Source organism: Salarias fasciatus, chromosome 11 (assembly GCF_902148845.1).
Source record: "Salarias fasciatus chromosome 11, fSalaFa1.1, whole genome shotgun sequence".
Lineage (NCBI taxonomy): Eukaryota > Metazoa > Chordata > Actinopteri > Blenniiformes > Blenniidae > Salarias > Salarias fasciatus.
This window is the reverse complement of record NC_043755.1, coordinates 33345278-33369674: the sequence shown is the minus strand read 5'-3', so window position 1 is coordinate 33369674 and position 24397 is coordinate 33345278. Positions and strand designations below refer to the sequence as shown.

General features: G+C 46.2%; 3 protein-coding genes and 1 pseudogene across 3 annotated transcripts in view; 2 read left to right on the top strand and 2 right to left on the bottom strand.

The window, feature by feature from the left end:
• Window positions 1-1768, bottom strand: part of LOC115396171 (succinate-semialdehyde dehydrogenase, mitochondrial-like) — a 6150-nt gene extending 4382 nt beyond the window's left edge. Inside the window, exon 1 of the mRNA XM_030101884.1 lies at window positions 1445-1768. Within this exon, the coding sequence (XP_029957744.1) occupies window positions 1445-1732 (288 nt within the window). The 5' untranslated portion in view covers window positions 1733-1768. The remainder of the gene's footprint in view (window positions 1-1444) is intronic.
• Window positions 1-4303, top strand: part of kiaa0319 (KIAA0319 ortholog) — an 18926-nt gene extending 14623 nt beyond the window's left edge. The window contains exon 17 of the mRNA XM_030103496.1: window positions 4293-4303. The gene's annotated coding sequence lies outside the window, so the exon portion shown is untranslated. The remainder of the gene's footprint in view (window positions 1-4292) is intronic.
• Window positions 2660-10664, top strand: LOC115396163 (NLR family CARD domain-containing protein 3-like; annotated as a pseudogene).
• Window positions 10598-24397, bottom strand: LOC115396169 (uncharacterized). Its single transcript, XM_030101881.1, has 11 exons — window positions 23895-24397; window positions 21198-21563; window positions 20468-20830; window positions 19466-19819; window positions 19362-19379; window positions 19023-19086; window positions 18694-18737; window positions 18053-18203; window positions 17028-17141; window positions 16869-16939; window positions 10598-10898 (listed from the first exon to the last, which is right to left on the bottom strand). The coding sequence occupies exons 1-11, from the start codon at window positions 24279-24281 to the stop codon at window positions 10875-10877; spliced, it is 1956 nt and encodes a 651-aa protein (XP_029957741.1). The 5' UTR covers window positions 24282-24397; the 3' UTR covers window positions 10598-10874.

The following is a 24397-nucleotide window of genomic DNA, read 5'->3' as shown; positions in this document are numbered from 1 at the left end:
ATCAGAATGCTGTGGTCTGAAACACCTGCCTATTTGAATGTGCCTTGTGTTGCTCTCGACTATAAGAGACCGCCGAGTCTATTTTTTTTTCTAATATACGTAAATTCCAAAAATATAGCTGTGTCTATGTCTATCTGAACAGATTGTGTAATTTTCGACCAGCTGTTTTCATTTTATATTTACGCTGTATCAAAGAAGACTTTTTAATCTGAGTTTTCAGCCCCATGGACAGCAGACACTGAGATTGACACCTGTTGGGCTGCATTTGTCTGTGTGTGTGTGTGTGTGTGTGTGTGTGTGTGTGTGTGTATTTGTTCTCCAGAACAAGTTTGTGACTTTATTCTGCTTTCTGAGGCATATAGGTTTGCTTGGCTCAATAAAACTGAGCATTAGTGTGTTGTTTGATGGTTGGATGAGGTATTTGAATGGTAAAATTATTGTCATAAGGGCCCTTTGAGAATGCTCCGCCCCCTCTGTACTGAGACCCACACTCCTCCACTGGTTTCCAGAACAATCTACTGTTTTTTGTTGAGAACTCTGCACAGATTAGCTGCAGATTATCTCAGAGCCGACAGTCCAACTAAAGGTTAACTCCAGTTGATCATCAACAGGAATCCTGGATCTCAGAGTGGCTTGATACTAGACACACACACACACACACACACACACACACACACACACACACACACACACACACACACACACACACACACACACACACACAAACACACACACACACACAAACACATACAGTGACATGGTTTTACCTGTTTTAGACTGGTTTTCAGTTTGCTTTTTGGACCATTTTAACCTAATTTGGACTGGTTTGAACCTGTTTTGGACAAGAACTAATTGTATTTCAAATATCTTATAATAAAATTCAGAAACATAACTACTATTATGTAAGTCAAAAAACAGACTTTACTATTGATGTCAAAATGTCAACAACTTTAATATTTACAAATATTTCAGGTAAAAAAAAAAGTCTTAATGCGTCAAAAATATTGACTCAAATTCTCTTTTACTAATATTTAAGTCAAAAACAAAAACTATTATTAGGCAGAAACATAAAATGTAGTAAATGTAGTGGAGTTAAAACAAATAGTGTTCAAACCGTAATAAAGTTCGACTTCTGAAACCTCTAAAAAGAGTTTGAATGAGAATGTGAGCAGAGCGTCTTCCCTCTGTTATCACAGCGTAAACTTTAAATTTGCCAGTTTCTGAAGGGAGTTCGGATCGGAGATAAAACGCTCAAACCAGTGAGACGCAGCTTGAATTTCCTCCAAAGTGCATGTCTCCAGGCGAATTCTGTGAGAGCCGAATTAAAGCCAGGCTTCATTCAGAGAAGCAGGTAAACCGAGTCGATCCGCTCTGCTGATCTCCGCTGAATTAAAGGGTATCTAAAGTTAAATCCCGGGTTTTTCTGACGGAGTCTGGCTCCTACCTTGGCCGTGGAGCGCTTCCAGGACTGGAACGCCTTGTACGCGGCGTCCACCGCCTGCTTGGCCTCCGCCGCGCCGCAGTCCGCCACCCGGGCGATCTCCTGCCCGGTGGCCGGGTCCAGGACGGGGAACACCGAGGCTGCGGACACCCAGCGGCCGTCCACGTAGCCCTGCGTCCGGAGCAGCGGAGCGGACACGTCCAGGCTGTAGCTGCGGAGCATGGCGGCGGTCACCCCGGGAGAGACGACCTGGAGGAGGCGGCGGATGCTGGGCGCGCACACGGCCGACATACCGGGCTGACAGGCGGGCTGAGAGCTCCGGTTCTTCCGACCGGGGAAACTGTTGTGACAACCAGAGGATGGCGCACATTTACTTTCTTTATTTGTCCGTCATGAGAAAACATTAAGTTGGTAAATAAACCCGCACGTGCTGAATTGGACTTGTTCATGCGCGTAATGACGCAATAACTGCGTACATTCGTACAAATCTAATATCAATACGTAAATAATTTATCTTGCGTGGCTAAATCGACTCACGTGTACATTTATGGGGGAATTTGCACGCCTGTGAAAATGTGTAATAAGCTGGAAAATTTGCGTAAATGACTGAATGCCTGGAAAATAACTGGAAATGACTGATTCTATGTATCATTTTGTGCACTTAAATGTGCTTGTGCATAAAATGCAAAAACCCTGACAAATGAGTGCAAATGTGCATAAATGTTGCTGCGGCTGTTCCTCTCTTCACCAAAGCTGCTTTTTGGTCACAGTTTTTGAACCTCTCTTTAGAAACAGATGCAGGAAAGCTGACTGATCTAAGTTCAGTTATATTTGTGTCCCTGTCAGGCCACTGGTGCTGCAGCAAAAGTGTTAAAACGTAAATAACCCATACATGACATTTAAACTCGGGAGGGGAATACATGAAGCAACATTAGCAGCAGTGACTCAACAGAATCATAAACTAAAGGAGTTAGTCGGTATGACTCGTCCTTTATTGTCTCAAATTCAAAGGGAAATTGCTTCAGAGACAAAGGAGCGTTTGTCACCCCATAGAGGAAGTATTGGTTTAATTTGTTTATTATCTCTGTTCCATTGAGTTTACAGAAGGCAGAACCAGTTTGAACCAGTCAAGCCTCACCTGATGGGTGGAGGAAGGACGGTGCTTTAGGAGGACCTGCAGGAGGATGAGCTGCCACGTTCACACGGATCAGATACTCAGGATGGGGAAGCCGATCCTGAGAGTTCTGGATCTGGAGAGACCTGCACGGCTCTGGACTGGTGAGTACACACACACACACACACACACACACACACACACACACACACACACACACACACACGTAGCCTCTGCTGGAGGAGGAGAAGGACTCAGCAGCAGCTTCAAACTGGAGCTCACTGCTGCAGTCTGAGCTGGATTCAAAGTGTTTTGAGAGCTGCTGAACTGCTGCCTGAGGCTGACAGTCAAAGGTTGGTCCCCTCTTTTAGTCCCCTCTGGTCCCCGATGGTCCATCTCTCTGGTCCCTGACGATCTATCTTTCTGGACTTGTCCTGTGATGGCCTGATGAACTTCCCAGAAATCAGTTCCAGCTCACTGCCGCCTAAAAGCAGGACAAAGCAGTAAGGAGATGATTCTTTCAGTGTCTTCCAGAGGTTCTAGTGTGATCTACTGATATTCAGTTCAGTTCAGTCTGGGAAGGTGGTTCTGTCATCTGGGGGGGGGGGTCGGGGTTCTGAACATCTGAACAGGCTCTTCAGTTGTGCTTGTTGTGCAGATTTCACCGTAAATCACTGCAAAATTCACATGTAAATCCTGGACTGTTTTCTTTTTGTGATCGTCTGATGAATTGTGTTTCCTGCAGGACCCAGCAGGAGGAATCAGCTGCTGGTTCTGCTCATCAATCAGACCAGGACTCCATATATAAGGTCAGCAGCAATAACTGTGGATGAGAATGCTTCATCATTCCTGGGTCTCTTGTTTGGGGGATAAATAATGTGACACAGACAGAAACTCTGTTCCCAGAGGACTGAGGGTTATATGTTCTTTTCCTTCAGTCTCTTGAGGAGCACATCAACGCTTTTGTGAAGAAGGAGCTGCAGAAGCTCCAGAATCTGATGAGAGTGGATTGTTCAGAAGATGACGATGAGGATGAGGATGGGGATCCTGGTGAAGAGCAGAGGAAGAGCAGCAGAGAGGCTTTTCTCCTCATCGCTTTGAGGCAGTTAAGAAGAATGAAGCATCTGGAGCTGGCTCAACATCTGGAAAACAGTGAGAGGTTTTTTATGCAATGGCAGAAGATTCAGACAGTGAAACAGGAAGACTGTCTGCTTTCTGGTCTCATCGAACAAAATCCCTCAAAATCAGTCGTGTTTTTAATGAATAAGTCATTTCTGCTTCATCCTCCTCTGAATCCAGTAAGATACACATAGAGATCAAAAACCCACTGAAGCTAAAAGTTTTACCTGTTTTACAAAGAAAAAAGTTCAACAGAAGCTCCTCTGTTTGGCCAGCTAAACAAATCTGAGTTTTTGCTGATTGTGGACGAGGCTGTGTGTTTAAGTGCTTCATTGTGTCGGTTTGTTTCTGTCATCTTCTGTTGACGGACTCATCTTGCAGAGGTTTAGAGAAAAGGCAATGGACCGCTGCTGTAAAGAACGGGTGTCTGCTAAAGATCAGTTCGTTTTAATGTCGCTTGTCGTTTTGCTCTTTCAGAAACGTCTGGAGGAAGGTGTCGCCTTAAACTGAAGTCCAGCCTGAAGAAAAGGTTTCAGTGTGCGTTTGAGGGAATCGCTAAAGCAGGAAATGCGTCCCAGCTGAATGAAATGTACACCGAGCTGTTGGTCACCAAGGGAGGCACGGCGGAGGTCAACAGCGAACAGGAGGTCAGACAGATCGAACGAGCCTTCAGGAAAGCGGCGGCACCAGGAACAACCATCAGATGTGAAGATGCTCACTCAGAAGTTTGCTCTGGACTGGGCCGAGGACAGAAGAAACCAGCACCTCTACTTCACCTTCCCCTTCTCCTTCCGAGAGCTGAACCTGCTGAACGACCGGAGGTTCAGTCTGGTGGGACTCCTTCATCACTTCTTCCCCGAAACCAGAGAAGCGGGAATCTGCAGGTTTGACGAGTTCCGGGTTCTGTTCATCTTCGACAGTCTGGACGAGTGTCGGCTCCCTCTGGATCTGTACCAGGCCCACGCGGCATCATGTGGCACCACGCGGCCGGCGGCCGCCTACCGGATCCCCCCGGAGGCCGTCGACGTGGTCACCAAGGTCAGAGGATTCACCGATCCACAGAAGGAAGAGTACTTCAGGAAGAGGTTCAGACAGGACCGCGAGGCCGACAGGGTGATCGCTCACATCAAGAGACAGCGGAGCGTCCACATCATGTGCCACATCCCCGTCTTCTGCTGGATCTCTGCCACGGTCCTCGAGGAGATGTTGAAGACCAGCACGGCGGACGAGCTCCCCAGGACCCTGACCAGGATGTACATCCAGTTTCTGGTGGTTCAGTCCAAACGGAACAGCGTCAAGTATGATGGAGGAGCTGAGAAGGACCCACACTGGAGCCCCGACACCCAGAAGATGATTGCTTCTTTAGGGAAACTTGCTTTTGAGCAGCTGCTGAAAGGCAACATATTCTTCTATCGAGGCGACCTGACAGAGTGTGGCATCGACGTCAAGTCGGCCTCCGTGTACTCCGGAGTCTTCACCCAGATGTTCCAGGAGGAGAGTCTGTTGTATCCAGACAAGGTGTTCTGCTTCGTCCACCTGAGCGTTCAGGAGTTTTTGGCCGCTCTTCACGTTCACATGACGTTCGTTGACACCGGCGTCAATCTGCTCTCAGATCAGAAGTCAGCTTCTCTGATGTCCAAACTGTTCGGACCAGCTCCGCTGTCTTTGTACTAGTGTGCGGTTGACAAGGCCCTACAGAGTCCAACTGGGCACCTGGACCTGTTCCTCCGCTTCCTTCTGGGTCTGTCCCTGCAGGAGACTCAGGCTCACCTGCAAGGTCTGGTGACGCAAACCGGTAACAGCTCTCCGACCAATCAGAGAACAGCAGAGTACATCAGGACGAAGATCAGCGAGAATCCGTCTCTGGAGAGGAGCATCAACTTGTTCCAGTGCCTGAAGGAGCTGAAGGACTGTTCTCTGATGGAGGAGATTCAGAAGAGCCTGAGATCAGGATCTTTGTCCACAGACGGACTGTCTGCTGCTCACTGGTCGGCTCTGGTCTTCATCCTGCTGTCGTTGGACGAAGCTCTGGATGAGTTTGACCTGAAGAAGTTCTCTGCTTCAGAGGAGGCGCTGCTCAAGCTGCTGCCAGTGGTGAAAGCTTCCACCAAAGCTGTGTAGGTTGAAAAATATCCAGACAAACTTACGAGTCTGGAGGAAGATTGACTGACTTCTTTGAACTGCTTGTCATGTTTCTCAGGTTGAGTCAGTGTAACTTGACGGCGCGAAGCTGCGAAGCTCTGGCTTCAGTCCTCAGCTCTCAGTCCTGCAGTCTGAAAGAGCTGGACCTGAGTAACAACGACCTGCAGGACTCAGGAGTGAAGCAGCTCTGTGAAGGCCTCCAGAGCCCACACTGCCCCCTGCAGGCTCTCAGGTGAGATGACAGGAAGAGAACACGCTTCAGTGGGATCCTTCCCAAAGACATTTAGAGAGTCTCAAAGCGATACTTCAATATTTTGGCAAATTGGCCCATTTAGCGCAATTCCTTAGTCATTTCGAACAGCATACTTACTGTTTTTGTGAGGGCGAGCTGTTGTTTATCCAGAGGCGAGTTGGGGAAGGTTTTCTGGACGGACACAGTGGAAGTGGGCGGTATTTTTGTTCCCCCTCGTCAAACTCATCAAATACACAATCCAACAACCCCAAAACACTTTGGTGGACACGTTATAATCTGCACATTCACTACGCTGTGGAACACCAACAAATAATATTGTAGCGTTACGACACTGAAGCAAATACTGGGAACTACTTTTTCTTTTGAAATCACTACGCCCAGACGCCATGTTTAGTAAGTAGTTCCGTCTTAGCAATCTTCGCATAAACCAAAGTGTTTTGGGGTTGTTGGATTGTGTATTTGATGAGTTTGACGAGGGGGAATAAAAATACCATTCACCTCCATTGTGTCCGTCCTGAAAACCTTCCTCGACTCACCTCTGAATAAACAACAGCTCGCCCTCACAAAAACAGTAAGTATGCTGTTCGAAATGACTGAGGAATTGTGCTAAATGGGCCAATTTGCCAAAATGTTGAAGTATCGCTTTAAAGGTCATAAAAACACCGATGGCAACTTCTCTATCCTGTCTCAGCTGACAGTTGCTTTGTGTTTCTTTGTGTGTGTGTGTGTGTGTGTGTGTGTGTGTGTGTGTGTGTGTGTGTGTGTGTGTGTGTGTTTGTGTTTGTGTGTGTGTAGTCTGTCAGGTTGTCAAATCACAAAGGAAGGCTTTTCTTCACTGGTCTCAGTTCTGACCTCGAACCCTCGCCTGAAGGAACTGGACCTGACCTACAACTGTCTCGGAAACTCGGCCAGAAAGAAGCTCTCCAGTGGACGACATGTTCCGAACTGGGGATTGGAAACTCTCAGGTATGATGAACACAGCAGAGACGGAGATCCAGTCGGATTCAGACAGTTGCGGCTCAGGCTGCGTTCACACCAGGACGTTCCAGGACTCGGTATTTTCCCCCCTTCAGTGGGTTTGGTTTGTGTTCACATTGCACTTTTGAAAGCAGACCAAACATCGTGTAATGACAACAGCTGATGATTTGGACGCGCTGTCGCCCGAAACAAACACTGACCAGACAGGCAGAAAAGTCTGACAATGAGGAAACATGGCTCATTGATTGGTCTGGACCGAAGGCGGAAGTCCCGCCCCATTATCCGGCTAACAGCTAGTGGCTAGCCGCCAGCCACCGCAATAAGCAGTCCTCTCAGCGCCGACGGTTCCTCACCGCTCCACGTCTGCAACCAGACATTTTCCAACGTTTGTGCGTTTGCTTCTTCTGGTTCATGCTGTAGGCTTTGTTGGTTTACTACTCCTTTACACATGGCCAAACGAGTTCAGTCCCTGAAGTGAGCTCTGGTCCTGATCAAGCAGGGCTGCTGTGAAAGCGCCCTCAGTCCCTGGACTCTCAGTCCAGGCCATTGCGATTGATGTGCTTGGATATTGGCCTCATCAGATCTTATAAATATTTCATTTTCTGTATTTTTGGTAGTGATCCAGGTTTGACTTTCCTCAAACCACATTGAGCTTTTTTTGAGTTCATAGTGAAACTTATTGGTTTGGTTTGAGTCTTCACTCTCAGAAACACTCTTCATATTTCTGTGGATTGTGATTGATCGTCTATCTTCTGTTTCCAGGATGGACCCTGGAGGACCACAGTTCCTAAAACCTGGTCTGAGGAAGTGTGAGTATGTCTTTATTGTGTAAAGACTATTTTCGTCACATTTTGCAGTATGGCAATGCTCTGAGCCAATGAAAACATAACTTTTTGAAAACGCTCCGACTGTGTTTCCATGGAAAAGGGAAAACACAACTTTTCTGACACGCTGCAGCAAGAACTTAGCCTTGTAAACCAGCCCCGCCCACTCCACATCCACATGTGGATTTTGGAGCTGGGGTGGGTCTGGGGACAACCCAATACAAACTTCGTGCAGGGGGCTTTGGTTACTCCTTTGACTGACAGCGCACTTAAAGGTGAAATACACGATTTTCTCGAAAAGACGAAGCCCCACGTCTGTTACTCACTTTTTGAACAATGCGCATGCTCCAGACCATCCGCCCGGCTCTCCTGCTTCTCCCAGGAAACGCGGAAGTGTACGAGCGCGATCTCCTCTTCTCCGGCGTGCACGGCTCTGTACAGTTTCTGCGATCGGCCTTGCTCATAAATAAAGCTTTTTTTCCGAAACAGTTACAGTTTCATTATGTCAGACTCGCCATCAGTAAGTACGAGCTCAGAAGCTCACTGGCTACATAAACACTCTGAATGCGCAAAAGGGAGAAGCTGATTGGGCACAAGCACGGAGAACCGCCTTACGAAAGCAGCTCGTCAGAATGATTGACAAACGGACCCACCAATTATTTAGGTGATCCACCCGGAAATCAAAACGTTGTATTACACCTTTAAGCCAATCAGCGCTTCAAAACAAATATTTCATCAAAATACGTTAGCTTCTGTAAGGATGAGCTTTAGCTCTTTAGCTCTAGCTTCTCGACCCGCAACGACATGCGAAAACGTCTTTTCCTGTTAGAAACTCACCAGGCGCAGACTCTTGCTTCTGCTTGACTTTGTATTTCGGCTATAACTTTACTTATTGCAGCTTTCAGACGATGGTTAAAGTTTATCTCCGTAATCTCCGCTACGCGCAGTGATGGTGTCACTTCTGGTTTAGCCACTGGAATTCGCCAAAAAAATTTGAAAACAAAAAGCGGCAACGCTGATTGGCTCAGTCGTTTCACGACCGAGTCGAATCCCCTTCTATGGGCTCCGACCCAGACTGAGCCCAACTCCAAAATCCAAACGTCGATGAAGAGTGGGCGGGGCTGGTTTACGAGGCTAGCAAGAACTCAGGAGATGGACAATGGTTTCCTCCAGAGGTTCATGACTTCTAGTCCAGATTCTCCTGGTCCTGGTACTTTTAGAGTTAATAACAGTCCATCTTGGTGTTCTGTCCATACGACTCTCCGTGTTCTCCCATTTGTAATGTTTAGAGTGTTGTTCTCTGCAGCTTGTGTGTGTCGGTTCATTACAGCAACACTCAGCGGCGCCAACTCCAGGCCGGTGCTTTCTTGTTTCAACATGCTAACTGCACCGTTTACAGTGTTTGTGTTTCTATGGAAACGGACATCGCTTTCTGAAGGAAACTGATGAACTGTCTGAGTGTGCGATGAAGCGGAGCCGTGACGCTCACATTTTGATAGCTTCTCATTCAGCTGTACGCTGAGAACATCTGTGAAATGATCGGTGACGCCTTCTCCTGTCGTCTCCATCAGATGGCCGTAAACTCACGCTGGACCCCAACACGGCCAACAGAAAGCTGGTTCTGTCAGACAACCACAGGAAAGTGACGGTGATGAAGGACAGGCAGCCGTATCCGGACCACCCAGAGAGGTTTGACTACTGGAAGCAGGTCCTGGGCTCAGAGGGTCTGAGAGGGCGCTGCTACTGGGAGGCGGAGTGGGACGGCCAGGTTTACGTGGCAGTGACGTACAGAGGGATCAAAAGGAAAGGGGAGGGCAGCGACTCGTGTCTGGGACGGAACGAGCAGTCCTGGAGTCTGCACTGCTCCCCTGGAGGATACTCCTACCTGCCCGGGGACATCAAGGTGTCAGTTCCCGACCCCACCTCCAGACGAGTTGGAGTGTACCTGGACTGGCCGGCCGGAACCTTGTCCTTCTTCCAGGTCCTCCCTGACCGACTGGTTCCTCTTCACACCGTCTATACCTGCTTCACCGAGCCGGTCTACCCGGCGTTCAGGATCCGGGTCGAACCCTTCTGCTCATCTTTGTCTTTGTGTGACATGTAGTCCAGCCTTGGACTTGAGGATCAAGATCCTAACCACACGAAGGACTAACTATCAGACTGTCAGAAAACCCAACAGAATTTAAAACAGACTGAAGAGGATTTTTTTTTGGGGGTCATTCTTTGGATTTAGACCCAAACATACCATATTAGTTGTGTTTCTAACCTCAGATGTGCCAGCAGCACCCTCTAGTGTCTGACTTCAGGAAAGAGCTCTTCATGTATGATAACATGTAGCAATAGCTAACACAAATTACTCGTGGATCTAAAGTCTGGAGGATACTGGACCCTCCTTCATTTCACTGCTGCTTTGTTCAGTAAATGTTCACCAGCCAGCACGTCTGTCTTTCTGCGCGACTCGACGGCAGCGATTCCTCTGAAACCACTGTAACTATGAGCGCTTTGTCTACAAATTTAAACAGACTGCTGAGAAGCTGGAAATGGTGTCTTAACTTCTCAACATGTGAACTGAGTAAACATTCATTTATGTAAAAACTTTACTGATGCCAAGATAATCAACAAAGCCATCCAATAATTATTATATAACAGCACAAATTTTATTTTTGCATCGTACATTTAATTCATGTAAGTACGTTAATGCCTGGAATAAAAATGCCAATAAGAGATTTTCTAAATCAACAATCTATCAAACTTATATGTCCTTTTTTTTTTTTTTTTTTTTTAATTTTTACGTTCAGAAGTGAAAATATTCATGTACTATTGGTATTGCTGTGATTAAAAGTGCAGGAATAAAAGGTTTCCATGTGTGCCGTCTGTGTGCATCTGTAGTTTAGATTCAGATGATAGATTCACAAATTGATCCAGACATTGAACAGACTCTCCAGGGTCCTTCTGGTCCTTCTGGTCCTTCTGGTCCTTCTGGTCCTTCTGGTCCGGTGATCCTCAGTCTAGAACTGATCTCATGAACTGAAAATGGGAAAAATATGAAAAGATCAGAACTGATCATCGAAACTAAACATTCATGTGAAACCTTGTTTGTGTGAGGTTGATGATGATGAGATTGATGATGAAGCCTCTGCCAGCCTGTCACGAATACAAATATGAAATCCTGACAGAACTGTCTGCAGAATGTCAGTAGAAAATAGCTTTCTTTGTCATTGATATTCACAGCGTGTCTTCACATTTTCAGCTTTCCTCTTCTTCAGCGATTCGGTTTTCGTCTCAGGTGTAATACCACGCCAGGCCACAGGGGGCGCTCTCATACTCCGATGCAGCTGGAGGCGTTTCACCTCCTGCAGTCAGCAGCTGCACGTGCTGCTGATTAAGGAGGGAAACAGTTTTCCAATGTGCTCAGAGGGAAGTTTGGTTTTTTGGCGGCCGCTGCTTTGAACGGGAGCGGGGGAGGAGGCTGCGGGAGGAGGCGGACTTGCTACATGGTCTTGGAGCGCGAAGTTGACTACCGGTCGTGAGTTTTGACAAAAGAGATCCACAAAACCTCCACTTGTATTGTGAGCGATTGCCTTATGGCAGGATCGGGGGGATGGGGGAGTGGGGAGAGTATGGGGGAGAGTGACGTTGAGGACGCTAGTGTAAAGAGGAAACGAGTGTTGAGCCAGGGCAGTGATTCAGACGACGCGAGGCAGCCAGCTGTTAGTAGGAGAAAGGAGGAGCAAGGGATTAGAGTTTTGGTGAAGTTTAAGGAGGGCCATGATATTAGAACAGTAGGGCCGGTGGCTCTCTCTCGCTTTCTGCAGGAGAAAATTGGGGAAGTGATCAGGGCTAGAGTGCACTCGGATGGGGACTTAATGATAGTGTGTAAAAATGAAGCCCAACAGAACAAGGTCCTAAAATTAACTAGCATTTGTAAAAAACAAGTGTTGACTGCAAGGAAAAGGATGGGAGCAGGAGAGATCAGTAGAGGGGTGATATATGGTATTCCCCTTAATGAGGATCTCGGGAAACTTAAGGAGAGCATTCGGGGTGGACGTGTGGTTGGTCTGAAGAGGCTAAAAGCTTGGAGGGCTGGAGACAAAGTTGATAGTCTGTCAGTATTAGTGGAGTTTCAAGAGAGTGTACTTCCCAAATATGTGACTGTGGGATACTTAAATTACAGTGTGAGGATGTACGTCCCGCCGCCATTGCGATGCTTTAAATGCCAGAAATATGGCCATATAGCTGCTTACTGTAAAGGTACACAAACGTGTGGTCGATGTGGAGGGGAACATGACTATGGTACATGTAGAGCTGGGGTGCAAGAGAAATGTGTTAACTGATGTGGGGCGCACAGTGTGGGATATCGAGATTGCCCTGTCAGAAAGAGAGCAGCTGAAACCCAGCACATTAGAGCAGAGGAAAAAGTGTCTTACGCTGAGGCAGCTAAGCGAGTGCCCAGTATGATGAACCAAGCACCAAGAGTGGGGAAAAGTACAGTTATAGATGCAGACTCACTGGTTGTTAAAAAGAAAGATTTCCTATATTTTATTGTTGAAGTTATTAATTGTACATCCCAAGCAAAACATCGGTCCGAAAAGACTGCTATTGTTGTTAAAAGTGCTGCGAGATATCTGGGTATTAAAGATGTCAGATGGGAAAGTATTTATGAAGAGCTTCAGAAGAGAGAGGAAGCCGAGAGGGCAGCCCTCCGATCACAGTCATCTTTGCAGGTGTCAGCGTCGCCTTTATCAGCTAAAACCTAAGCATTTACTTTTTGCAATGGAATGCTAGAAGTCTAATAGCAAATGGACAAGAATTCAAGAAATTTATTTTGGATCTCGAGATCAAGCCTGATGTAGTATGTATAGTGGAGACTTGGTTAAAACCACAATTGAACTTTGTTTTAAATGGATATGCATGCGAGCGGAGTGACAGGGTTGAGGGTAGTGGGGGTGGATGTGCTACTTTTATTAGAGAGGGGATCTCTTATAGAGTTTTGGGTAAGGGTGGTGGGCTCCCGTTGGAGTATTTAGTGGTTGAAATGTGGTGCGATAAAGGGAGCCTTGTACTAGTAAATTTTTATAACCCTTGTAAGAGGCTGGATATTGAGACTTTAGAGCTGATCGAAGGGCAAGACAGTAGGGAAATAATCTGGTTGGGGGATTTTAACTCACATAACTCTCTGTGGGGAGGAGATAGAACAGATCACAATGGGTTGGTTTTAGAGGATCTTATGGATAGGAAGGGGTTGGTTTGTATGAATGATGGGTCACCTACGCGAGTGGGGCTGTCAATGCAGTCGGTGTTGGATCTAACCTTGGTAACTCAGTCTCTGGCAGACCAGGTAGTATGGGAAGTTTTAAATGAGACTACAATTGGAAGTGACCACTACCCTATTAGTTTTAAGCTTGGTAGTAGAAATTGCAGGGCAGCTATGGTTTTTTCTGAGAAATGGAATTTTAAAACAGCTGATTGGACTATGTTTACAGTTATGAGTGATAGAAATATGAGGCAAGTTGAAATAATAGATGACGTGGAGGTTTTTAGTGAAAATGTAAAAGAAGCGATAATTGATGCTGCAAAAGCGTCTATTAAGGAGTCAAGACCAGGAAACAGGAAATGGAAAATGGTCCCTTGGTGGACAGAAGATTGTACTCAAGCAATCAGAAGTAGAAACAGAGCTTTTAAGGACTTTAAGAACTGTCTGAGCTTTAATAAGTTTTTAGAATATAAAAGAGAGCAAGCCAAAGTAAGGAGTACAATTAGGAAAGTTAAAAAGGAGCATTGGCAGAGTTATTGTAGCACCATAGGGAGGCAAACCTCTATAAACGATGTATGGAGAGTTGTTAAAAAAATGGGTGGGGTGCAACAGTCTTGGAACTATCCTGTTTTGAAGAATGGAGAAAATGTAGCAGTAAGCGATGGCGATAAAGCGGCGCTGATGGTCAGAGCTTTTGCCAAGGTCCATAGTAGTGCTAATTTAACCCATGAGGAAAACTTGGGGAGAGAGATGACAAGGAATCATTACCAGCATCTTTTGGAAAATGTAGAGAGTATAGATGACAGTATGAATGCAATGTTTTCGCTCAGAGAGCTAAAAAAGGCTATAAATAAGGCAAAAGTTACAGCTCCAGGGAAAGACAGGATAAGTTATGCTATGCTAAAACATCTCAGTAATTCAGCGCTTAACATTCTGTTAGAGTTATTTAATAAGTCATGGGAGCAGGGGACAATCCCTAGAAGCTGGAAGCTAGCTGTTATCATTCCAATTAGGAAGCCAGGAAAGGACCCTACAGTAGCATCAAATTATAGACCAATTGCATTAACATCGCACCTTGGCAAGATTATGGAGAGAATGGTTGTCGAAAGAATAAATTTCTATGTAGAGTCTCGAAATCTGCTGGCTCCATTTCAAAGTGGGTTTAGGAAAGGACGGTCGACAATGGACTCAGTAATCAAGTTGGAGAATGACATAAGAAGAGCCCAAGCATGCAAAGAGGTGGTTGCTGCTGTCTTTTTTGATGTAGAAAAGGCCTATGATATGCTTTGGAAAGATGGTATATTAATCAAAATTCGCATGCTTGGGCTAGGTGGGAAAATTTACAATTGGATTAAAGATTTCCTTAGCAATAGAGAGATCCAAGTTAGAGTTAATGGTAGTCTGTCAGGGAGCGTCTTTGTAGAAAACGGTGTGCCTCAGGGTAGTGTTATTTCTCCCATTTTATTTTTAATTATGATAAATGATGTATATGAATCATTGGATTATACTATAGGTAAGTCATTGTTTGCAGATGATGGAGCTCTCTGGAAAAGGGGACGGAATGTTCAGTTCACAGTTAAAAGTTTGCAAAAAGCTATTGACACTGTTGAAGTATGGGCTGGGAAGTGGGGATTTAGGGTCTCAGTGGAAAAAACTAAGGTGGTGTTCTTCTCATTTAAGAAGGTTGATGAAAATTTTAAGTTTAAAATGTATGGCCGAGAGCTGGAGAGAGTAAACTGTATGAGATTTCTAGGGATGCAGTTTGATTCTAAACTTACCTGGCGCAGCCATATTGAAAAGGTGGTGGGGAAATGTAAAAAAGTTATTAATTTAATCAGGTGCTTGTGCAGCAAGGAATGGGGAGCAAATGTGACTTCAATGAAAAGGTTATATGACGGATTAATAAGGTCTGTTATTGATTATGGGTGTCTGGCGTATGGATCTGCAGCGAAGTCTGAGCTAAAGAAGCTAGAGGTCATTCAGGGTACTGCGCTTAGACTTTGTTCAGGGGCAATAAGATCTTCCCCAGTATGTGCGCTTCAGGTAGAAGTTGGTGAAATGCCTTTAGAGCTGAGGCGATTAAAACTGTCATTGTTATATTATGTTCATTTGAAAGGACATAAAGAAGATCACCCAACAAAAAGTGTCCTCACACCAACATGGAATCAGGAAAAGAGTAAAAGAGAGTCCTTTGGCGTCAGTGTGCAAAGGAAAGCACAGGAAGCTGGGGTTGGAAATATTGATTTTAGCCCATCAATAGTCCTTCCTCCGCACCCACCATGGCTGCTACCAGTTCCAGAAGTTGATATAACTTTACATGAAAAGATGAAGACTTATAAAGGAAACAGCGGTCAGTTGGCCTTGATGTATGTCGATAATTATTATGGATACGTACAAATTTTTACTGATGGGTCAAAGCAGCCAGACACAGGGAGGGTGTCAGTAGCATATGTGATCCCTGAATTTAATATTAAGTTTTCTGCAAGAGTTACTGATCAGTTATCAGTGTTCTCAGCAGAGCTTATAGCCATTATAATGGCATTACAATGGGTGGATGAAATTAGACCATTAAGAATTATAATATGCTCAGATTCACTCTCGGCACTAGAGAATCTCAAATCAGGTAATGCAAGTGAAAGGTACGATCTTGTATGTGAAATTCTGGTTCTGCTACAGAGCATCCAAAATGCAGGGTCACATGTTAAATTTGTTTGGGTACCAGCTCATGTCGGTCTGCCTGGAAATGAGCAAGTGGATAAAGTAGCTAAACGGGCTTTAAATTCAAGAGATATTTCTGTTCAGTGTAATATTGCAAAATCGGAGGCCAAGTCAATAATAAGGAACAAAGTTAAAGCACTGTGGCAAGTGAAATGGAACATGGGTGATAAGGGGAGAGACCTCTACAGTATTAGTCCTCAGGTTGGATCAGGTCACCAAGGTAGTAGATGCCGGAAGGAAGAGGTTATGCTTTCAAGGATTCGAATAGGGCACACAGGATTAAATAAAACGTTACATTTATTAGGAAAGCATAATACTGGGAAATGTGACGCTTGTGATGTATATGAAACAGTTGAACATGTATTAATGAGTTGTGCAAAATATAATGATGAGCGACTCCTTACCAAAAGGAAAATTGAGGACTCTGGAGAGATTTTTAGTCTGAGAAACATTTTGGCAAAAACATCAGATCACAAAGCTATAAAGTATTTGCTACAGTTCTTAAAAAATACAGGACTTGACAAGAGAATATAATTTTTTTTTTTTTTTTTTTTAAGCTTGTATGCTGCACCCCTTTTCAAAAGATGTAAGCTGTAATGGCAATCGTTCACTATTAATTTGGAGGGTGGCGGTAGTGCGCTAGTCAGTCCGCATCCGCCGTTAAACCCAAAAAGAAGAAGAAGAAGAAGAAGAAGTTTGGTTTTTTTTTCTCTTCAAGTTTTGTGAAGCTGTAAGAACATTACGGACAAATGAAAGAAAAGAAGTGGAGAAGCTCGACCACACTGGGAGAAAGTCTGACTTCAACACTTAAAGGCAGTTAATGTAGCATCATGTGAAAGTCTGGGTGTTTGACGTGTCTCTGGAGTGTCTCGTCAGTTCTTTGTGGGTTTTCTGTCTGAGCTGTTGGTATGACTGGAAATGTGGAGGAGAACCTTGACGGTCAGAGAGCTTTGTGTTTTAAGTTGTGAGCGGCGGCGGCGCCTCATGTCGCTCAAACCGCCGGGAGCGGCGTCCGGCCGGGTTACCTGCTTCAGGGAGAAGTTGGCGATCTCGCAGTCGCAGGGCAGCTTGGTCAGCATGTGAGCCTGGAAACGCTCTGAGACGGACAGACAGCATTTCACTCGTCGAGCTTCAGCTCTGAAACGAAACCCGGCTGGGACCGGGAAGCCAAGTGTTTCCTTTACCCAGGAGGATCTGCAGTTTGGTCAGCACGGCCACGTAGCTGTCGTACTCAATCCCGTCCTCAGATTTGTAATTCTGCCACAGAACTCCGAAGGTCTGATCGTCCAGATGGAATCCTGCATCACAGAAATTGAAATGAAAGGAATTTTAAAAAACCGCACGGCTTCCTCTTCTCCTCTGCCAAACATCTTTCAGACCTGTGACAGTAAAACTGGATCCGGATCGGTTTCTTCTCACAACTTGATGATTTCAGGGTTTTAATGTGTGTAAATCTGGTTGTTGAACTGTGGTTCTGGTGTTGCTGCTGTGCTGACTGGAGTTTCTCCACTGGGGGATCAGTGTCGTCTTGTCTCGTTTATTCAGTCTTGTTTACACCTGATCCTTTCTTGTTTGCTGTTGTCTTATTTACTTTGGCTTTGTCTAGTCTTTTTTTTTTTTGTTTGTCGAGTTAACTTTGGTCGTGTTTACTTTGGTCTTGTTTACTTTTGTTTGTGTTGTTTGCTTATTTACTCTTATTTTGTTTGTCTTGTTTACTTAGGTGTACTTTATTCCTTAGAATTGTCTGGTCTACTCTTCTCTAGCCTGCTCTTGGTTTGCATTCTTCGGCTTTGTTGTGTCTTTTTTCCCTTGCTTTGTTTGTCTAGTGTACTTTTCTCTAGCCTGGTTTGCTTTTGTCTTGTTTGTCTTGGTCTTGTTTGCTTTGTTCATTCTTATTTTGTTTGCCTTGTTTGCTGTAGTTTCCTGTTGTCTTGTCTACTCTTCTCTAGCCTGCTCTTATCTTGTTTACTTGTTTACTGTTGTGCAGTTTACTCCTATCTTGACTAGATTACTTGCCTTCCTGTTTTATTCTGGTTTCATTTTGTTTACTGGAGTTTATTGTTGTTCTTTAGTCTTAAAGACTCAGGTGTGGTTTGAATTCTAGTCCTGATCTAAAGACTAAAGAATAAAATCAGTGTAAACTGAAACTGGTGTGATTTGACGAAACACCGGCAGACGTCGGCTGTTAAATGTTTGTGGAGCGTGGCACCTCGGCTGGACACGGTGTTTTTCAGCTGGTTGATGGTGACGGACGGAGGATTCCGGCTCTCGTAGCTCTCCACGTATTCCCGTCGGATCTTGGCCACGAAGTGCTCCAGTTTGAAGAACTCCACGGCGTCCAGGTCCTGGGTGTTGTCTGCCTGGAGGAGCAGGTTAAAGAGCGTAAAGCCTGCCGTGGCGTTCATGCCGGTTCCACAGCTTCGGCTCTTCATGTTGCGATCGGCTGTTTGAGTCGCCGGAGGCTGTGGCGTCTAAATCAGCGTTCTTGTGTCTGTGTTGTTTTGACACGGAAGCTTTCTTTTCTTCATTTGACACGAAAACAAAGTCTCATTTTGGTTTTTTACCTTAAAACTTGAGCTCTTATGTCAATTCAACGACCTGACTAATGATCCAATAACTAACGATCCAAGAAGTTCAGGTGAAAAATGAACTAGTGTGACAGAAAAATAAAATAGAGGTAGAACAGCCTCTTTAGAGGGAGGCTGTGTCCTCAAACATGGATCTGTGGGTTTAGAAGCTATGGAAATAAAGGACTATATATTACTAATGCAAATATCTTGTTACAGATTTTCACAGGACAGAAAACGATGGTCATTAAAGATATTTAAAAACCAGAAAACCAAAGGATACGTCCATGAGCGTCAGCAGCAGGCGGGCAGACTTCATGGTCAAGGCTACATTTCAAAAAACAAATGGAAACACGAAGGTGAAATCGTCAGTCTGAAGGACAGAGTGCGATGAAACATTTACCCTGGTTTCAAGGGAAAATGCTAAATTTCGGCGCTGGAGCCACCGACAGCGCAACCTTTTAAAAAACGCTCCGTCTCCATGGAAACGAGGGATAAAGCAGCTTCACCGTTTTCAACACGCTGCGGGGCGAACATGAGACACCAAAACGCTAAAACACTTGAAACGTCGTCGTGTAAAACGGGATCTGAAAGTAAGAAGACGTGACCAACATTTTCCTCGCACTGAGTAGCCCCCGGCGTTGAGTTTAGAGAGAATGTCTTCGGCTCGCAGCATCTGGAAGGACAGGAGAACGCAGAGGATTCAGGAGAGCCGCTGAAGTCACTGCTTCATTTGACGGGAGAGCAGAAATACAACCGGCAAGACTTTACTGTGTGGCTGCAAGTCTAGAAGAGCTGCAGGATTTTAAAGCTTCAACCTTAATTCACATGATTTTCCAGAGATGGCTTTTGCTGCAGAATGTTCTTTTCTGATCAGATCTCAGAATCTGTAATATCTTCCTCCTAAGTTTGTTGAAATTGAGGCTTTACTGGTGAAAACATTTGCCATACCTCAGCTCGACTGTCGTCCTGTGAAGAGAAGAAAGAGGATTTAAAGTGAGTGCAGAGCTGAGAGACCCGGAGAGCGGCGGTTTCCAGGCTGTGGGATATCTCACCAGGATGCACATGGAGTCGGGGAAGGAGGAGCACTGCAGCTCGCTGGGCCACGACACGCCGAAGCTGGACATGTGGGTCTCGCAGTCGCGCCTGGCGCGCTCGCAGAAGGACCTGCAGGGCCACTGCACCGTGCCTGACACGCACTGCGGCGCGTACACCCGGCACAGGAAGCGGCGGATGTCGGCCGAGCACACGGCCTGCACCAGCGAGTTGAAGAAGGACATCTTCGAGACGGCCTCGCGCTGGCTGGTGTGGCCCAGCAGGTTGGGCACGATGGTCTGGTTGTAGGACAGGCCCTGGCACAGCGGGATGGTGATGGGCTCGCACATCCCGCCGCTGCTGCTCACGCCGTACTGCGAAGACACAGCGCCAGCAGCGGCTCATTCTCACCATTTCCTACCATTTCCTTGCAGTTTTTTCAGAGAATAAATGAGGAGCTCCTGGGTGAAACGGGACAGTTTGATCTGTGGTGATCAGATCACAGAACACCAAAACCCTGGAAGAAGAGGTTCTCTTAGGCGGACTAGAGCCGTGATTGAGGGATCGCCAACAGAACATCAATGGCGGCTGATCCAATGACTGGTTGAGCCAAACCGGACCCAGTGGGTGCAGGAGGTTCCTGAACCCCGGGCTCCTACCAGGTGGAACCGGCTCCCAGTTCTGCTTCACTTCTCTCCTTTCCTTCATGTAAGGTTTCATAACTACATGTCATTGACGATTGTTCCTCCTGTAGTCTGTGTTCTCTCTGTTTATACATGAAATGTATGTTGACACAAGAAATTGACCTATCTCCCCTTTCTGTCCCCTCACCCACACCGGAATAGCAGAAAGCCGCCACCTCTGAGCCTGGTTCTGCAGGGTTCTTCCTGTTAAAAGGGAGTTTTTCCTTTCCACAGCCTTATCTTGCTCATGTGGATCTGTTGGGTTTTCTCTGTTAAAGTGTCTAGAAAAGACTATGTTGTAGCTCGCTCTCCAGGTGACTGCGGCAGACGGAGACTCACGTGTTCGCAGGAGTCCGTGGAAAATCTCTCACACCTCAGGGATTCGGGCCAGTGGAAGCCGAACTTGTTCATGAGGCTTTCGCAGCCGCTCCTGGCCCGCTCGCACAGCGTCCTGCAGGGTGGCTGAGCAATCCCCGCCACGCACGCCGGGGTGTAGACGGAGCACAGGAAGCTCTTCATGTGAGGGGAGCAGTTCACCTTGACCATAGGGTAGAACTGGTGCACCTCCAAGCCCGCGTCTTCCTGGTTGGTGTGGCCGAGCATGTTGGGCATCACGGTGTGCGTGTAGGGGAGGTCTCTGCAGAGAGGGAGGCTGATCGGCTGGCACGACGACGACGACTCCGGCAGGAGACTGTCTGGAGGCTGCAGAGACAAAAACACTCCATCTGTCAGGGCGCATGAGGCAGCTGAAGCTGCACCAGTTAGAGGAGGAAGATGCTCTAATCTGGATTCTGCAAGGAGGAAGATGCTCTATTATCTGGATCTTAGAGGGTGGGAGATGCTCTATAATCTGATGTTAGAGGAGGAAGATGCTCTATTATCTGGATCTTAGAGGGTGGGAGATGCTCTATAATCTGATGTTAGAGGAGGAAGATGTTCTATAATCTGGGTGTTGGTCAGTAGATCAGGGTTTTCCACCGGCTGTCCGGTCGGGTGAGGAACCCTTCATGCTCTCATCTCGGGGTTCGCTGATAGCGCAGTGGCTTCGGGGTCGAGCCTGGACACTGACCGGCTCGCAGGACTCGGTGGTGAGCTTGTCGCAGTTGAGGGCCTCGGGCCACGGGAAGCCGAGGGAGTTCAAGATGTTCTCGCAGCTGGAGCGCGCCTCCTCGCACTGCGTCCTGCAGGGCGGCCGCGCTCGGCCAAACACGCATTTGGGGATGTAGATGGAGCAGAGGAAGGGCTTGAGCTGCGGGTAGCAGCCGACGGTTATGAGCGGGATGAAGGTCTGCAGCGTCAGCTCCGCGTCGCTCTGGAGCAGCTGGCCCAGGAAGTTGGGCATGATGGTCTCGGTGTACGGCTGGCTCTTGCAGATGGAGCTGGTGATGGGCTGGCAGGTTCCCGGGGCGGCCTGAGTCGGGGCGCTGGACGGACCCTGACGAAGACACACTGTCATGAAGTGACCAGCTTTAATTTAATTCCAATCAATAAATAGCTTTGTCATTGATCACCCACCATCCACTGGGAAAGCGTCCTTCGTGGGACGTTCTGATGTGATAAGACGATAACAATGGAAGTGAACACTTTTCCACCTGCCGTTCTCCTAATGTAGAATCTTAGTGTTTTTGGAGAAAAACTCATGTAAAATCAAACTAAATTCTGTGTTTTTATTCCAAATTCCCCCAAAACTTAGGCTGTGTGTATGTATGTGTGTGTATGTTTGTATATTATGATGTTCGACAAATCCATTAAAAACAGTGATTTTGAAGTAATGTGCCCTATTATTTTTAGGATAATTTTTTTTTCTCCTGGTTGACCTTGGGATACATTTATTGTGTTGATGAAAGAACTTCAGACACTTTTTTTTCACTTTAGACCCCAAATGTGAGAATTAGTTTATACGAGGGTGGACCCAAAAGTTCCCGGACTGTAGTTATAACTTTTTATTTTTTAATCTTCGCAATTATTTGAAACTGTCACCTTCAAAATACTCTCCTTTGGCTTGAATACAACGCTGCACCGGAGATTTTCACTGTTCAGAAGAGTCGCCATGACCGTGCGTAACTGTGCCGGAAAGATAGAACTTCGATTTTCCCTCCCCCGCCTGTATGCCTGTCTTACCTCTCCGCTGCCGCTCCAGTTTCATCTTTGACAACAAAAAGCAGTCGCCTGGGGCCAGACCAGGGGAATATGGCGGTGGGGAGGCTGGCTGGTCACGGTTTTAGTCCAAAAATATGCTTTACGCACAACAACAACTCGTACATTGATTTAAGCAGGAGTGAGATTTCCGTTTTCACTGTTTTTCCCAAAAAAACAAAAACAAAACTATCAAATCGTTGCTCACTTATAGCACAGTACGTACCACAGAGATTCAGATGAATGAAGGAGTGAACATGTAAATCTGTCTGCACTTTTTCATCTTCTTTAGAAACCATTTTCAGCAGTTACATCACGTATATATTTAAATACATAATTCTAACATTTGAATATTTGAGAGATACATTTAAATAAGTCTCCAGACTTGTGGAACCACTTATGCTAGTTTGAATGTGTTTCTCGATAGGTGTGTGTGTACTTGACGTAGATTTATTTTGTGCATATGTAGTTTCATAATAGTATTAATGATATTTTACATCTTCCAATTCCATTGTAATTTAGATCTGTGCAATTTTGGTGTTTGTTTTATTCATTTAATTATATTTTTCAAATATATTTTCATATATTGCCTTTGTAAAAATCTGTATTTTGTTTACATGTCTGGAACAAATTACGGTAAATGAGTCATTCTGAATTGTGAACGGGTGAAAAATGTCTTAAGAATCCGAGAAGGACAAACTGAAGAAGCTGGATGCAGAGGAGTAAAACCTTTTCTGTTTTAAGAGAAAAGTGAAACTGCAGGAAAACATCTGAGGAGCACCGAAATGGGTTTGAATCTCTGAATCATGGGGGTGGAGCAGCAGTGTCCAGTTACCCCACTTCCCTGGAATAACAGCCGCCCCCCCCCCCGCCCCCCCCCCCCCCACACACACACACACACACACACGCACACACACACACGAAAGCTGAGAAAACAAGGCTTAGTTTTAGCTTAAACACCAATAAAGTGAATAAAGTTTTACATCCATGCACTTCAAAGCTATAAAAACAAGTAATCAAGTCTACGGCCGTGCCAAACATAAGGCTGGCGGGCCAAAACCGGAGCGTGAGAGGCTCAAATCCGGCCACACCAACAAGAAAATTATAAAAAATGTCAAACAAAATGTTGATTTTCAAACAAATATCTTAAAAGTAGTGACACAACGAAACGCTGAGACCTGAGCGGAGAGGTCAGTGATGCTCTGGAAGCTAGCTAACTAGCATTAGCCTCAAAGCCATGCTGTGGAAGGAGACTGTAAAAACACCCAGAATGCAGCAGTTTTTGGACATTTCACTGTTTTGCATCAGAAGGTTTCGTTAAAATTGGTTCAGATTATGGTGTCCAGTAATTGTTTTTAATCCATTTTCTCTGGAATAACAAAAAAATCTTTAAAATTTCAAATTAAAGGTTATTATATCTCTGTTTCACCATTTCATCCCGCTCTACATGTGACCTCTGACCTCTCTGTGCTTGATGTGTTGAAGATATTTTTTATCCCTTCTAACAGTAACTTGAGATTTCTGCACTGTATGTAAAGATGCCAAAGCGATGATTTCCAGAGACGGACTCTCAGTTTTCTTCTGTCCCAACAGGAAACGGGACACACGTCCGTCCTCGTGTTGGACTCACCTGCACACAGTTGGACTCCGGCAGAGTCTCGCAGCGGAGCTTGGCGGGCCAGGTGAGCCGCCGGGACTTGACGACGCCGTCGCAGTCCGCCTTGACCTTGTTGCAGAGCGCCCTGCAGGGCTTCAGCCGGCTGTCGTCGTCCGAGCCGCACTCGGGCGCCGCCACGCGGCACAGGAGCGTGGCCACGTGGGGCGAGCACCGGGTCTCGATGATCTGGCCGACCTGCGGCAGGTTGTAGCCCGGAGCGCCGCCGGGGTGCGGCGAGGTGGTGTAGCCCAGGCCCTGGCAGAAGCTGCTGGTCAGCGGCCGGCAGTTGACCCGGCTGTTCTGCGCCTGAGCCTGACGGGCGAACAGCAGCAGGCCGCAGCCCAGCAGGAAGAGCTGCATCGTGGCTCTGGGTAGCGGCGCCGGCCGGAGCTTGTGGAAGGTTCGGGATCGGAGTGTGTGTTTGTGTATGTGTGTGTGCAGGAGGTGGAGTACGAGTGAAATGAAGCTTCTGCAGG